Raw genomic sequence first — 15,812 nt, forward strand, 5'->3', positions numbered from 1 at the left:
CCTATTAACCAGTCTGTCTCCAAATTCAAAAAAGGACAGCACACTTTTCTATCTCTCGTATGGCCACATCATTTTTTGATAAGGCCGCTAAATAATATGTGAACCCCCTTGAGCACCTCGATTGTTCGTGTCAACAAAAAGCAGTTTATTGCCTAAATATATATTCTTCATAGTCGTCATATCGCCGTCCGCTTAAAACAGAAAGTTCCATTTGAAACATATCAGCAAAGTATAAAAGTCCTGGCCTTATTTAGGTCACCGTGAATGTTCCAGACAAAACAATTGGCTTTACCGTCAGAAAAAAAAAGCTGATTACAGTGCGTCCTACATCGCTTTATGTTGATGTCTATACCGACCGCACTGATACTTTATTCATTATAATCAGCATTTTTCTCCCTGTTCAGCTTCTGATTCAGCATCTATTACAAAATCCTACAAGTCCTGTTCTTAAAAACATGTGATATTGATGGTAAAGCGGATTGCTCATATGTAAAGGAGACTGTCAGCATGTGGGTTATGGATCATTAAAGAGAATTTATCACTTGCCATAAATATGTAATTTTTAGGTAATATAAATACTGCTGTTTTCCTGAATCCGGCGCTGGTTTTGTTTTCTCTGTTCCTGAGATACGACCTCCTATTCCCTGTATATAAATCTAGTCTTTTTATCTAAGTGAGCGTGGTCCTCCACTCTTCTTTGTGCCCGTATTCTTGAGTACCACACCCACTTGGCTTAAAATAATAGATTTCCATTTAGAGAAGTAGGGGCCATATCTCAGGAACAAAGAGAATCAGAAAAACAAACAAACGCTGGATTCAGAAGAACAGCGGCATTTACACCAGGTTAAAAATATATATATATTTATGGAAAGTGACAGGTAGGAGTTTATGTTGCCCCTAAACTTTTCTGGCCCAGGATATACCTGAATTTTTCAGGATTTTTTCTAAAAGTCCCTGTAAATTTTGGGACTATTGGCAGCTATGTGATTATAATATGGGCACATACAGTCATGGCTGAAAGTGTTGGCACCCTTGAAATTGTACTAGAAAATTAAGTATTTCTCCCAGAAAATTATTGCAATTCCACATGTTTTGTTATACACATTTATGTCCTTTGTGTGCATTGGAACATCACAAAAAAAAACAGAGAAAAAAAGGCAAGTTGGACATAATTTCACACAACACTCCAAAAATGGGCTGGACAAAATTGTTCGCACTCTCAACTTAATATGTGGTTGTACACCCTTTGGAATAATTAACTCGAAGTATGTTTGGGGTCATTGTCCTGCTGGAAGACCCATGACCTAGGACCGAAAATGCTTTTGTGCCAGGGGCAGCTAAACAACCCCAAAACATCTTTGAACCTCCACCATATTTGACTGTAGGTACTGTGTTCTTTTCTTTGTAGGCCTCATTCATTTTTTAGTAAACAGTAGAATGATGTGCTTTACCAAAAAGCTCGATCTTGGTCTCATCTGTCCACAAGACATTTTCCCAGAAGGATTTTGGCTTACTCACGTACATTTTGGCAAACTGCAGTCTAGCTTTTTATGTCTCTGTGTCAGCAGTGGGGTCCTCCTGGGTCTCCTGCCATCGTGTTTCATTTCATTCAAATGTGGACAGATGGTTCATCAGTGTCAGCGCGAACTCTTAGCCTGCAGGACAGCTTGAATTTCTTAGGAACTTGATTGGGGATGCTTACCCACCATCCGGCCTATCCTGCGTTGCAACCTTTCATCAATTTTTCTCTGCCATCCATATATAGGGAGATTATCTACAATGTCATGGGAAGTAAACTTCTTGATTTATGTTGACCACAGTGGACAAAGAAACATCAAGATCTCTGGAGAGGGACTTGTAACCTTTAGATTGTTGATATTGTTCAACAATTTTGGTTCTCAAGTCCTCAGACAGTTCTCTTCTCCTCTTTCTGTTCTCCATGCTTAGTGTGGTACACACAGACACACAATGCAAAGATTGAGTCACCTTCTCCCCTTTTTATCTGGTTTCAGGTGTGATTTTCATATTGCCCGCACCTGTTACTTGCTACAGGTGAGTTTGAATGAGCATCACATGCTTGAAACAAAGTTATTTACCCACAATTTTGGAAAGGTGCCAACCATTTTGTCCGGCCCACCCTTGGGGCTTTGTGTGACATTATGTCTAATTTGCCTTTTTTTTCTCTGTTTTTTTGTGTGTTTTTCCAGTACAGACTAAGGAAATAAACATGTATTTAACAAAACATGTGTAATTGCAATAATTTTTGGGGAGAAATACTTCATTTTCTGGTACAATTTCAAGGGTGAAAACACAAACATGACTATCTTCTGCTGTATTAGGGGTACTAAGCAAAGTTACATCCAAATTATCCAGTTCAGACCAGGACGCTGAGATATGAGAAGCTGTTGGGTGGGATTATAAGGCCAACTGAGTAGGTGTCGGGCAAGGTGTGGGAAAGACTAAGTGCAACACGAAGGGAAGAGGGGAGAAAGCCCAAACACTAGGGAAAGTGGGAGTGGAGACCCCTAGGCAGCTTTAATAACACCCTGTCTACCCTACCGTCCCTATATAGATTCCACACCTATCACCGAGCAGGACCCTAAACTCTGTATGTCCCTAGAGCTTGGCCTTAGATAGGGAGGGTGAGGGGTGAGCACTGGTCAGGCCCCACTACAAACTAAAGACAACAAGGTAGACAAACAAAGGGGATTAAGTTAGCTTGAGCAGACACCAGAGGAGTAACGCCAACTGTCCTTCAAGGGCATCAGAGAAGAAGCCAGCCAACAGCTAGTGCTCCAAGCCTGAACATAGAAGTATCACCGGCGATTGCTTGGAGCAAACTGAGGGTTTTTAACTCCCATGCAAGGGTGTGTCAATCAGCAGCAGGAGGCAGGTCGCCGCTGGGTCTTAAAGGAAAAAGGATAATGAAGGTGTCAGCAATGCCAAGCGCAGTGACCTTCTACAGCTAGATCCAGAGCGACTGTCTATTACACCTGACACACCCGTGACGGTAGGTGATAAAAATTTCTGGTGGGATCACCCCTTTTACAGAGAAAGGTCTCCCTTTCGCTACAACAGACAGCAGCAACAAATAAAGTGTCTTTAGCTCTGGAGGACCCAACATCTAAACAGCTCATGTAACTGTGTAATTCCTCATTCACCCTGTGGAGGCACTGCAGGGGAATTGAACACTTACTGCTGAATTCCTCAGCTGATTACAGCCAATCACTAGAAGTCTCAGCCAAGGACAAGAGCAAAAAATAAAAAAAAAAAATCACAAAGTGGAGAACCTTTTTAAGATATAAGTGCTTATTAGCTTTGTGTTGAGAGGGGAACAAAAATTACAACATAGAGGGTTAATATAACACACCCCATCAGATCCTGCAGTTGCACCCGCGGGTGGCACTGTCACGCTGATTATTCCTGGTGAGCATTAAGAGGCGCCCTGGACGCTGTTAACAGCTGCGCGATGCGCACACAGTCTGCTGCACAGCGGCGGGATGAACTGGATGCAATTAGTATATTAATATTTGAAAGCTCCCAGATGTAGAGTGATGCATTATGAAAGAACGGAGGATGAAGAATAGAGTCTAGTCTTGCTTACAGCGCCCCCTATGGCTAAACGCTATAGCCACCAGTGATGCACCATGGGTGAAAAGCCAGACATGTCTGTTGCAATTATGAAAGTGCTCCTGCTCGGAGTAGACCCCTCTTTCTGCTCTTCTGGTCTCTCACTTTGTCTTCTGTAGGCAGATTTCCCTATGACAACCCTTCTGTCTCTTGACTATGTATTGAAATGACCGTTATTGCCTTGGATGTCCTTACTGTTCACCCCACCTGTTATTGTTCTGCCCCCTCACTGTGTCTCCTGCATTCAGATTTCCCTATGACAACCCTTCTGTCTTCTGTCTCCGTACTAGAGTGACCGTCACTGTTCACACCACCTGTCCCTGTTCTGGTCTCTTATTGTGTCTTCTGCGGGTGGAGTTTCCTATGACAACTCTTCTGTCTATATATACTAGATTGACACTTAATGCCCTGGATGTCCTGACTAAGCGCACGACACCTGTCATCATTTTGGTTTCTTACTGTATCTGTAGTCATATTTCCTTATGGCAACCCTTCTGTCTCTAGAATATATAACAGAATTTACCATTATTTCCCTGGATGTCCTGACTGTTCCCACCACATGTCACTGTTCTGGTCTCGCACTGTGTCTTCTGCAGTCGCATTTTCCTATGACAACCCTTCTGTCTCTAGAATATTTATTTTACTCACTTATATAGCGCCATTAAATGCTCAGCTCTTTACAGAGATGATCATCACTGTCCCCATTGGGGCTCACAATCTACATTCCCTATCAGTCTTTGGAGTGTGGGAAGAAATTGGAGAACCCGGGGAGAACATACAAACTCCTTGCAGATGTTGTCCTTGGTGGGATTGAACCCAGGATTCCAGCGCTGCAAGGCCGCAGTGCTAACCACTGAGCCACCGTGTGTGCTAGAATGATCATTGCCCTGGTTGTCCCACACCATGTACTGGATAGTCAATGCTCTGGCTGTCCTGACGGTTTACCCCACCTGTCCCTGTCCTGTTTTCTCACTGTATCTCCTGCAGTCACATTTCCCTATGACAACCCTTCTGTCTTCTGTATATATACAGTACAGACCAAAAGTTTGGACACACCTCCTCATTTAAAGATTTTTCTGTATTTTCATGACTATGAAAACTGTACATTCACACTGAAGGCATCAAAACTATGAATTAACACATGTGGAATTATATACTTAACAAAAAAGTGTGAAACAACTGAAGATATGTCTTATATTCTAGGTTCTTCAAAGTAGCCACCTTTTGCTTTGATGACTGCTTTGCACACTCTTGGCATTCTCTTGATGAGCTTCAAGAGGTAGTCACCGGAAATGGTCTTCCAACAATCTTGAAGGAGTTCCCAGAGATGCTTAGCACTTGTTGGCCCTTTTGCCTTCACTCTGCGGTCCAGCTCACCCCAAACCATCTCGATTGGGTTCAGGTCTGGTGACTGTGGAGGCCAGGTCATCTGGCGTAGCACCCCATCACACAATGCCTGTCACCGTTTTACTTCCTCACTGTTTCTTCTGCAGTCAGATCTCCCTATGACAACCCCTCTATCTCAAGATTATGTACTAGAATGATTGATGCCCAATAATTCTTTGCTGTTCACCCCATCTCTCAATGTTTATGGCCCCTCTCTGTATTCAGATTTCCCTATGACAACCCTTCTGTCTCTATGTGCTAGACTGATCATTGCTCTGGAGGTCCTGACTGTTCACACCACCTGTCACTTTTCTGGTGTGTCACTTTGTCTTCTGCAGTCGGATTTCCCTATGACAACCCTTCTGTCTTCCAGTTATTCACTAGAATTTACAGTCACTGTCCAAGAGGTCTTGACTGTTCAGGCCACCGACAATCTGGATTGTTGAAGTCCCCATACAGTTTTCATATTGTCGGCAGCACATTCACTATTTACACGGCGAGATGTGCTGCAGAAAACAATTATTTTCAGGCCACATAAAAGATGCGATCAGCTGTTCATTATCATATTTCCAATGGCCAATGATCATGGATTATCACTCTTACAAAAAATTGTTTAAATAATTTTTATTTATATTTACATTTTTTATTTGTCTTAAAAATGTTGATATTCTTTTTTTTATAACACAATCTGTATTAAAAAAAATAAAATAAAATTAATAATCTTGCAATTTTTACACTGACCACTAGAGGTACTTGTAGACTCATACTTCCTGTTCTTTACAGTAGACTTTTCAGCAGTCTCATTATCAGCACAGACAGGTTTTCAATGACAGGGCTGCTAAACAAAAAAAAAATAGCCTGGGTCAATTTACTGCTGCTAATATCCATGTGGATCTCCTGAAAGAACAGGAAGTATCAGTCTACAATTGCCCCATTTGTCAGTGTGAAAACTGCAAGATTTCTTTTTTTTTTTTAAATACAGATCACAATAGAAAAAAATAAATAAATCCACAAATTAAAAAAAAAAAAGACATATAGACATGATTTAAACAGCAGGTCATTTTCTGATGGCACATTCCCTTTAAACGTGGAAATCAGGTCCAAGTCCAGAATGACTGGTTCCCTTTCCCTGTTGTCTGGGAGAAAGTCAGCAATGCAGGATTGTAACATGACTGATCCTTTGTGATGCCAAAGATGCCTGGTAGTTGCTTATGACAATGTGTCCTTACCCCTTAGTGAGCATGTGCGACCATTGCACTAGAGGAGTGGTGGTCGCACATGCTCACTACCGCTTCATTCACACAGGGAACTTTGGGCCCCCCGTTCTCGGGCTTGGTAGGGGTCTCGGCACCCAGACCTGCAGCAACCATATATTTTTAATTTATCCTGCAGATAGATTGTAATTATTATTTCTGGAACACTACCCCTTTAAATCCCATGTTAGCACCCTGCAGCCTGCGTTACCGGTGACCAGGTGCCAAAATGTAAAAATCTGCTATATAATCCACCCCATTACAGTGACTCCATCTGCCCCGTATAGTAGATGGACAGGCATTATGGTCAAGACTCCTTCAGATGGGAAAAAGTTAAAGCTTCCGTTCGGAAATTCTAAAACTCCGGAACCCAAAAATAGAATCTTCTCCAATTAGCGGCTCGGAATCCTGATTTCCTAGGTTCTTCGCTCCTGCAACAAGCGTCAGGCCGGCCTCTGAAAGCCTCTTATTTTTATCCCATCATTAGATTTCAGGCAATAGTTGTGCGTTTTCCTGAATCTCCCCGAGGCGAAGCAGCTCCTGTCAGCTCCAGACCCGAGCAATTACACGGTCTAAATAAAGACCGCTATCACTGCCGTAACCCACACACGGATCGCTGTCTGCGCAGCGTCGCATCTACACCCCACAAATGCCGTATAATCGTGTATACAGAACCAGCCGTCTCCATTCATTTCCTGTAGCTAGAAAAATGTGACTTAAAGGGATTCTCCGGAAAATTTAAATTGATGCTATAAACTTTTTAGATTAAAATACTGCTTTAGTCTTTGTAATTCTCATACCTCTGTCAGCTTTCCTTGAGATTCTACCCAACTTCAAACTCTGGTTTCTTGAAGTATATCCACCTGGAAGCTCCACCCCCTCCCCCTGACAGCTGGCCAGCTAAATAGGACTGCCCACTACAAACTGGGCAGAATAAGCGGGGCTCATTTCACTGCGGTTTCAAAAAACTTTGCAATCTGCTTCTTTCTCCACTTATGAACCACTTCCCCAACAATTATTTTTTTTAATCACTTTTTAGACTGTTAGGACACTTTTTTTTTATTCCAGTGCCTTTAAAGTAGTTTTCCAGGCATAGGATATCAATGATCTCATCATTATTAGATTACTAAAAGGCCCCATGACCGAAACAGCACTGTCTAGTGGTTGTTACCAGGCATTGCAGCTCAGGTCATATTCACTTGCATGGGATCTGAGCTGCAGTACCTGACATCAGCCACCACACAGTGTACGGCGCTGTGCTGTTTCCCCTTTATTCACTGTGTGCATTTTGGCGAGTTTTACAACAGACCTTCCCTTAAAAGCGGTGTCCACCTATGGAGACAATATTTATTATTAAATTATTTTTGCAATTCAGTTTCATTAAAAACGATAACAGACTCTTTAATTCTCTATACATTCAACTTTGATGTGGTCAGTGTTCATAAATCAGCAGAGAGGAGCTCAGGGAAAAAAAAAGTCAGAATGAGCTCACTGATAGATTCTTGGTTAACTCACTCCGCAGCCAGCAACACGGAGGCTGTAGAAGGCAAACTGTGCAAAATTTTTAATGAAACCAAATTACAGAAATGTCTTTTAGCCAAAAATACATGCATGTAAGTAAAATAAAAAAACTTTTAATAGAAAAATAACACAAAAGTGAGAGCGAATATAAAAAAAAAAAAAATGGAGAAAGGGTCATTTTATATGAAAAAGCAAAGTCCTCTAAGCAAGTCATCCATCCTACCTGGATATTGTCGAACGAGGTCTTATTGGTGATATCATACAGCAGGAGCAGAGCTGTGGAGACAAACAGGGAGATAAGCGTTTCATGGACGTGTGGAATCCGGGCCGCTAATCTCATTTAACCCTGAGCTGTTTTGCCTCTCAATGAATTAGCAAAAGTTTCCAGTCCGATCTGAAACACAAGACGGCTCTAAATATAGAACTGAAAGAAGAAAAAAAAAAAACACAAAGTCGTAGTGGGAAGACCTGACCGACAAGGAACACATGGTAAAAATAAGAAAAAAAATTGTCTGTTATTCAAACTTGGTTCATTCTTTCTCTCTCCAAATTGGTCGCACCTTGACACCACCCTTTGGTTGTCCCCTTCCTTTGCTTAACGCACTGACCACAAAACTTTACCAGGAACTTAATTAGAACGCTCTCATTTTCTTCTCTAATGGACTTGTTGAGAAACTGCAGCTGCATCTCCCTCCTCCCCCTCTTTCCTTTTTATTCTATTGATGGTTTCACACTAGTTTTTTTAGCTGCTACAGTGGATATAATAAAGTGTACACACCCCTGTTAAAAAATTAGAATGCACTAATTTTCTTCTCTAATGGACTTATTGAGAAACGGCAGCTGCATCTCCCTCCTCCCCCTCTTATCTTTTTTTTTTTTAATTGTTCGTTTCACACTAGATAGTTTTTTTGAGCTGGTACAGTGGATATAAAAAGTCTACACACCCATGTTAAAATGACAGATTTTTGTCATTATATATATATATAAAAAAAAAACTCTACCAAGAAGAATCATTTCAGGACATTTTGCACTTTTAATGTCGCCCATAAGCTATACAAATTCATTGAAAAATAAGATGAAATCATTTCAAGAGGAAAGAGAAAAACAAAGAACTAAAGTAATGTGGTTGCATTAATTTACACATCCTTAAACTAATACTTAGTTGAAGTCCCCTTTGAATTTATATTTAGAAAGAAACGCAGCACTACTGGACCTGGGTGCTTGAGTTGGGTCCAAAGCCTTGAAATGTCGCGATAACCTCAGCACACCAAATGATATAAAAATATACTTTTATTTGCAGTCCACAGTAAAGACGTTTCGGTCGACAAGACCTTCATCAGTGTACTGCATGTAAACAAAATGAACAAATATAGAATAGAAACATAATAGTGATTATAAAGTTACAAATTATATATAGAGTACATATAAATAAAGGTCTATGTGTCTATGTAACCTTTTGTCCAGCAGATAAAGCAAGAAAACAGGGCAACCTACCAAGTTACTGGGATAGGAGCAGGAGAAGAGAAAGAGATGGGACCCAATACAGGGATTCCTATGGAAAAAGTACATACTATGAAGTGATGTGGGGTTATAATAGGGTGAGGGCTATGGGGGAGGTAGACATACCGTTTATGCCATATAGGTTTAGGAGAGGTGCTGCCCAAATCGCGGTATCCACCGCTGGATGTATGCAGGGTGCACGGTTGGGGGACTGGCTATATATATAGGTGGAGAAGAGGAGGGTTTGGCTTCCAGCCAATGAAGGAGATTGAATGTGCCGGTAAATCGCGCTCGATGCGGTGACGTCACAGGGAGTGACGCGAAAGAGGGAGGTGCCGGCCTATGATTGGTTCGGCGCCGCGCATGCGCGCGTGCGTGTCAGCCGACGTGTAGGTGCGTTCCAGGGACCAGGAAGTGGTTTCTGTATTGGAGTGATGTGTTCCACTGCCGGAGAAGAGAGGCAAGGAGGGTTCCACCATCAGGAAAGGGGGTTGTAGAGTGCAGGAGGGAATAGGAGAATGAGGATGAATATGGATCCTTCATCTGTAATATGAAATACAACGTCAAATCAAGTTATAAGACACAGTACAGTCAAAACACCTGGGAATATTGCTATGATATCTTTGTTCAGCCAATCACCATATTATAAATAAACATGTAAGAATCTTGGTCCTAATAATGAATAACAAATGAAAATCAGATTCCGGGTATTAACTCCTTGTAGAGTGAGAGGGATATACATACATAAACCTAGGTCCCAATGGGGACAAAATGAGATCAGGTAGGTTTAAATGAATGAGTGAAGATCATAGTCCTTGTTAAGTCCTTTGGGATGAAGGGACTGTAATTCATGAATCCAGAATGCCTCTCTCTGCTTGAGGGTCTGGATTCGATTACCTCCACGGCGGGGCGGTCTAATTTGCTCTATAACTTGAAACCGCAATTGGGACACATTGTGTCCTGCTGCTGTGAAGTGTTGGGGGAGAGGTAGAAGTAAGTTTTTACATCTGATGGTAGATTTGTGTTTCGAGATTCTATCTTTAATGGGTTGGGTCGTTTCCCCCACGTAGACAAGGCCGCAAGGGCATTTAACTAGGTATACGACAAAATTAGTATCACAGGTGTAGTAATCCTTGATTATATATTTCCTGCCTGTTTGGGGATGATGGATAGTATCACCTCTAAGAATGTTATGGCACTGATGACAATGGAGGCATGGAAAGGTTCCTTTCTTAGGAGTTTGTAGAAATCTTTGGCGGGGACCGAGGGACGTTGTCCCTATGTCAGCCCGGACTAATGAGTCTCTGATATTTGGTGCTCTTTTGAAGCATGGTAGGAAGGGTTGATGAAAGGATTTGATGGTGGGGTAACCTGTTTGGAGAATATTCCAATGTTTGCGTATTACTAAGGATTACTACACCTGTGATACTAATTTTGAATCCAGACCCTCAAGCAGAGAGAGGCATTCTGGATTCATGAATTACAGTCCCTTCATCCCAAAGGACTTAACAAGGACTATGATCTTCACTCATTCATTTAAACCTACCTGATCTCATTTTGTCCCCATTGGGACCTAGGTTTATGTATGTATATCCCTCTCACTCTACAAGGAGTTAATACCCGGAATCTGATTTTCATTTGTTATTCATTATTAGGACCAAGATTCTTACATGTTTATTTATAATATGGTGATTGGCTGAACAAAGATATCATAGCAATATTCCCAGGTGTTTTGACTGTACTGTGTCTTATAACTTGATTTGACGTTGTATTTCATATTACAGATGAAGGATCCATATTCATCCTCATTCTCCTATTCCCTCCTGCACTCTACAACCCCCTTTCCTGATGGTGGAACCCTCCTTGCCTCTCTTCTCCGGCAGTGGAACACATCACTCCAATACAGAAACCACTTCCTGGTCCCTGGAACGCACCTACACGTCGGCTGACACGCACGCGCGCATGCGCGGCGCCGAACCAATCATAGGCCGGCACCTCCCTCTTTCGCGTCACTCCCTGTGACGTCACCGCATCGAGCGCGATTTACCGGCACATTCAATCTCCTTCATTGGCTAGAAGCCAAACCCTCCTCTTCTCCACCTATATATATAGCCAGTCCCCCAACCGTGCACCCTGCATACATCCAGCGGTGGATACCGCGATTTGGGCAGCACCTCTCCTAAACCTATATGGCATAAACGGTATGTCTACCTCCCCCATAGCCCTCACCCTATTATAACCCCACATCACTTCATAGTATGTACTTTTTCCATAGGAATCCCTGTATTGGGTCCCATCTCTTTCTCTTCTCCTGCTCCTATCCCAGTAACTTGGTAGGTTGCCCTGTTTTCTTGCTTTATCTGCTGGACAAAAGGTTACATAGACACATAGACCTTTATTTATATGTACTCTATATATAATTTGTAACTTTATAATCACTATTATGTTTCTATTCTATATTTGTTCATTTTGTTTACATGCAGTACACTGATGAAGGTCTTGTCGCCCTTTGAATTTATGACAGCATTCAGTCTTTTGGGATAGAAGTCTATCAGCATTGCACATCTAGAATTGGCAATCCTTGCCCACTCTTCCTTGCAGTAGCACCATCTCCTGTGTACAGCTTCCACCATGCTTCACTGTGGGTATGCTGTTCTTTTGGTGATGCGCAGTGTTGGCTTTACACCAAACATACCGTTTGGAATTATGGTCAAAAAGTTCAACCTTGGTCTCATCAGACCATAACACATTTTCCCACATGCTTTTGTCAGACTTGATGGATGTTTTTGCAAAACACTTCTGGGCTTGGATGTTTTTCTTTGTAAGAAAAGGCTTCTTTCTTTGCCACCTTACCCCACAGGCCAGATATATGAGACAGGAGATTGTTGTCACATGCAGTTGCCAGAAATTCCTACAGCTCCTTTAATGTTGTAGGCCTCCAAGATCAATTTTCTTCTAGTCTTTTCAGCAATTTTTGAGGGACGACTGGTTCTTAGTAATGTAACTGTTGTGACAAATTTATACCACTTCTTGATGACGTCTTCACAGTGCTCCATGGTAGATCTAAAGCCTTGAAAAAGAATATTGTGCCCTTCTGACTGATAACTTTTAACAATGAGATCCCTTTGCTGTGTTGTCAGCTGTTTAAGGACCACGGCTTTTGCTGTAAAATGCAACTAAGAAAATGTCACAATATTGGGAACCTTACCGACCAAGGGGTGGGTTTAATTTGCTATAAAGTAGGCAGGGCTCGTTTTGTCCTATTTTTTTTTTTCTTATTAATTTTTTTTACAGCACTATGGCAAGTTTCTAAGCTTTGTCCTATGTCAGGTACTCACCGTGGGCATCTCTGTAATAGGCATGAGTGACACTTCTGAATCTCTCCTGTCCGGCAGTGTCCCAGATCTTTAAAAAAAAAAACGATGATATAATCATGCGGAGTGAAAAAAGAAAAGAAAAAAATCACACTGATTGCATTAAAGAACATAAATGTACATAAAAGGGTTGAGTACATTAAAGAAACGCCAGGTCCTTACCTGCAGCTTGACTTTCACACCATCCACATTCAGCACTTTGTTCTGGAAGACAAGATAAAAGCATCATTATCAGGATCTTCATACAAACTGCCGTAGAAAATCTCTCGCTGTGGAAATGATAAGCTGTTTTTCGGCAAAGATTTTCAACAAATTGCATAGTATTTCCTATAGCATGTGAATACGGCACAACAGGGAGTATGTATATGATGTCTATGTATATGGCCACATTAAAAGGTACATGTGGGGATTTAGGTGGGGCCTTGAGCAAAAAGCAAAATAGCGCCCCCTCCACCTCATAATAGATGAACTGACATATTTTAATCATTTTTAAATATATCTGAATACTGCCACACAATGCTAAATACTTCCATACAAGGCCCACTTGATACTGCTATACAATTTCCTAGTAATACCGCCAAACAATGCCTATGCAATACCTTCATACAGTATCCAAATAATACTACCTAATAGTGCTCAGATAATACTGAGATACAAAGCTAAATGATATTTCTAGAAAATTCCCCCACAATACTGCTATTCAGTACCCATGTAATACCATCGGTAATGCCTATGAAATACCTTTATACAGTATCCAAATAATACTACCTAATAGTGCCCAGATAATACTGCCATACAAAGCTAAATGATACTTCCATAAAATTCCCCCACAATACTGCTATTCAGTATATAAGTAATACTGCCATACAATGCAATACCTTCATACAGTATCCAAATAATACTATCATATAGTGCTTACAAAATATGGCCACAAAATGCTACATGAGATTTCTACACAATGCCCCCACAATACCAATATTCAGTACCCAAATAATACCGCCATACAAAGCCTATGCAATACCTTCATACAGTATCCAAATAATACTATCATATAGTGCCCACATAATACTACCATATATTTTCCACACAATGGTGCCACTCAAATAAATTCTGCTACAAAATGTCTGAACAGAATTTCCAAAAAATTCCCCCATAATACTTCCATCAGTGCCCTAATAAATACTGTCTAAGCAATACCTTCATATGGTATCCAAATAATACCGCCATATAATACCCACATAATACAGTACTATCAAATATTTTCTAAACAATAGTGCCATTCACTGGCTCAATAATACTGCTACAGAATGCCTAAATAGGGTTTCAATAAAATGTTGCATAGCACTGCCACTCAATGCCAAAATAATACCACCAAACAATGTCCAAGCAATACCTCAGTATGCACATACTACTACTACCCCCCCACAGTGCTTACTGGACATAATACGCTGTAAATTTGTCATATAATAGTGCCATCCTCTGTGTGCAGCTACATAATACTTTCTATAAAATGAGCACATAATACCGCCATTCATTGCACAAGCAATACCTCCGCACAGTGCATCTACACTGATCCCTAGAAGGGTTAAGCTATTCTCGTGCTGTAGAACTCTTTGGCGGAGCAGCATTTCTCCGGTTTATAAGCGGTAATTGCAGGGGTGGAACATTACACTCAACCTCGGAGTATAAACACAATATACAGCCTGAGAGGTGATTAAGCCAATTCCCAAGTAAGTCTGGGCCTTCTGTAAGTTGTTGCTAATTTTCCAATTAGCCTTAATACGCACCTCGTTAAATGTGACCTTAGCTCAGAAGTCTATCATTCCCAGACAGTAACGATACACAGAAGAGGAAAGAGACAGCAATCAGCGGAAAGGGACAACAGGACGGACCAAAGGCTCAGATACCAGGCTGCTTATGTCACCCGGCATAGGGCTTAGCTTCTTGCCCTTAACGGTGTATCCATGTGTCTCTTACAATGCCAGACACATGTCCTTTACAGTGCCAGATACCAACCCTACTATCAGTGCAGCCACATACCTAATTATAAGTGCAGCCATACAGTTCAATATCAGTGGAGCCATGTACCCTATTATCAGTGCAGCCACATACCCCATGATCAGTGCAGCCACATACCCTACTATAAGTGCAGCCATATACCCTATCAGTGCAGCCATATCGTTCATTATCAGTGGAGCCATGTACCCTATTATCAGTGTAGCCACGTACCCCATGATCAGTGCAGCCACATACCCCATCAATGCAAAAATATAGTTCATTATCAGTGTGCAACATATCCCATTATAAGTGCAGCCACATACCCCATTATCAGTACAGCCATGTATCCATTATATGTGCAACCACATACCCCATTATCAGTGCAGACACGTACCCCAGTATCAGCGCAGCCGCATATCCCAGTATCAGTGCAGCCACATACCCCATCAGTGCAGCCATATAGTTCATTATTAGTGGAGCCATGTACCCCATTATAAGTGAAGAGGCATATCCTATTACCAGTGCAGCATATACCTCATTATCGTGCAGCCACATACCCTATAATCTGAGGAGTCACATACCCCATTATCAGTGCAGTGACATACCCAATTATCTGTGCAACCAAGTACTTTATTAGTGCAGCCACAGACCTCATTATCAGTACAGAAACACACCCTAATATCAGCGCTGAACGTACCCTTTTATCAGTGCAGCCACGTATTTTATTATTTGTGCAGGAGCATAACTCATTATTAGTGCAGCCACATACCATATAATCGGAGCAGCCACAGACCTCATTATCAGTGCAGCCATGTACCATATTATCAGTGCAGTAACATACCCTATTGTCAGTGAAGCCACAGACTTTATTATCAGAGCAGTCACACAGAAATAAAATTTCCTAAAATGTAACAGAAGAGGACAGCAGTGAAATCTGTCCTTTTATCCAAGGAGCAATCTTCTGATCTAATGGTATAGAATAAGTGGCTATTTGTCTTAGGGGCTCCAACACCCCAGACCTGGGCTTCAGGTCCATGGGCTTCAGGTCCATGGGCTTCAGGTCCATGGGCTTCAGGTCCATGGGCTTCAGGTCCATGGGCTTCAGGTCCATGGGCTTCAGGTCCATGGGCTTCAGGTCCATGGGCTTCAG

At 41.6% G+C, this 15,812-nt stretch overlaps 1 protein-coding gene across 3 annotated transcripts in view; it reads right to left on the reverse strand.

Moving 5' to 3' along the window:
• RAB26 (RAB26, member RAS oncogene family) overlaps positions 1–15,812 on the reverse strand; it is a 247,924-nt gene that overhangs the window by 34,141 nt on the left and 197,971 nt on the right. For all 3 annotated transcript variants that reach the window (XM_073648381.1, XM_073648380.1, XM_073648382.1), the window contains exons 3-5: positions 12,827–12,868; positions 12,629–12,695; positions 8,014–8,066 (exon numbers count right to left, since the gene is read on the reverse strand). In XM_073648381.1, the coding sequence (XP_073504482.1) occupies positions 8,014–8,066; positions 12,629–12,695; positions 12,827–12,868 (162 nt within the window). The remainder of the gene's footprint in view (positions 1–8,013; positions 8,067–12,628; positions 12,696–12,826; positions 12,869–15,812) is intronic.

This window comes from Phyllobates terribilis, unplaced genomic scaffold, assembly GCF_046119375.1.
Source record: "Phyllobates terribilis strain yellow unplaced genomic scaffold, ASM4611937v1 Scaffold_9__5_contigs__length_417890890, whole genome shotgun sequence".
In the NCBI taxonomy this organism is placed as follows: Eukaryota; Metazoa; Chordata; class Amphibia; order Anura; family Dendrobatidae; genus Phyllobates; species Phyllobates terribilis.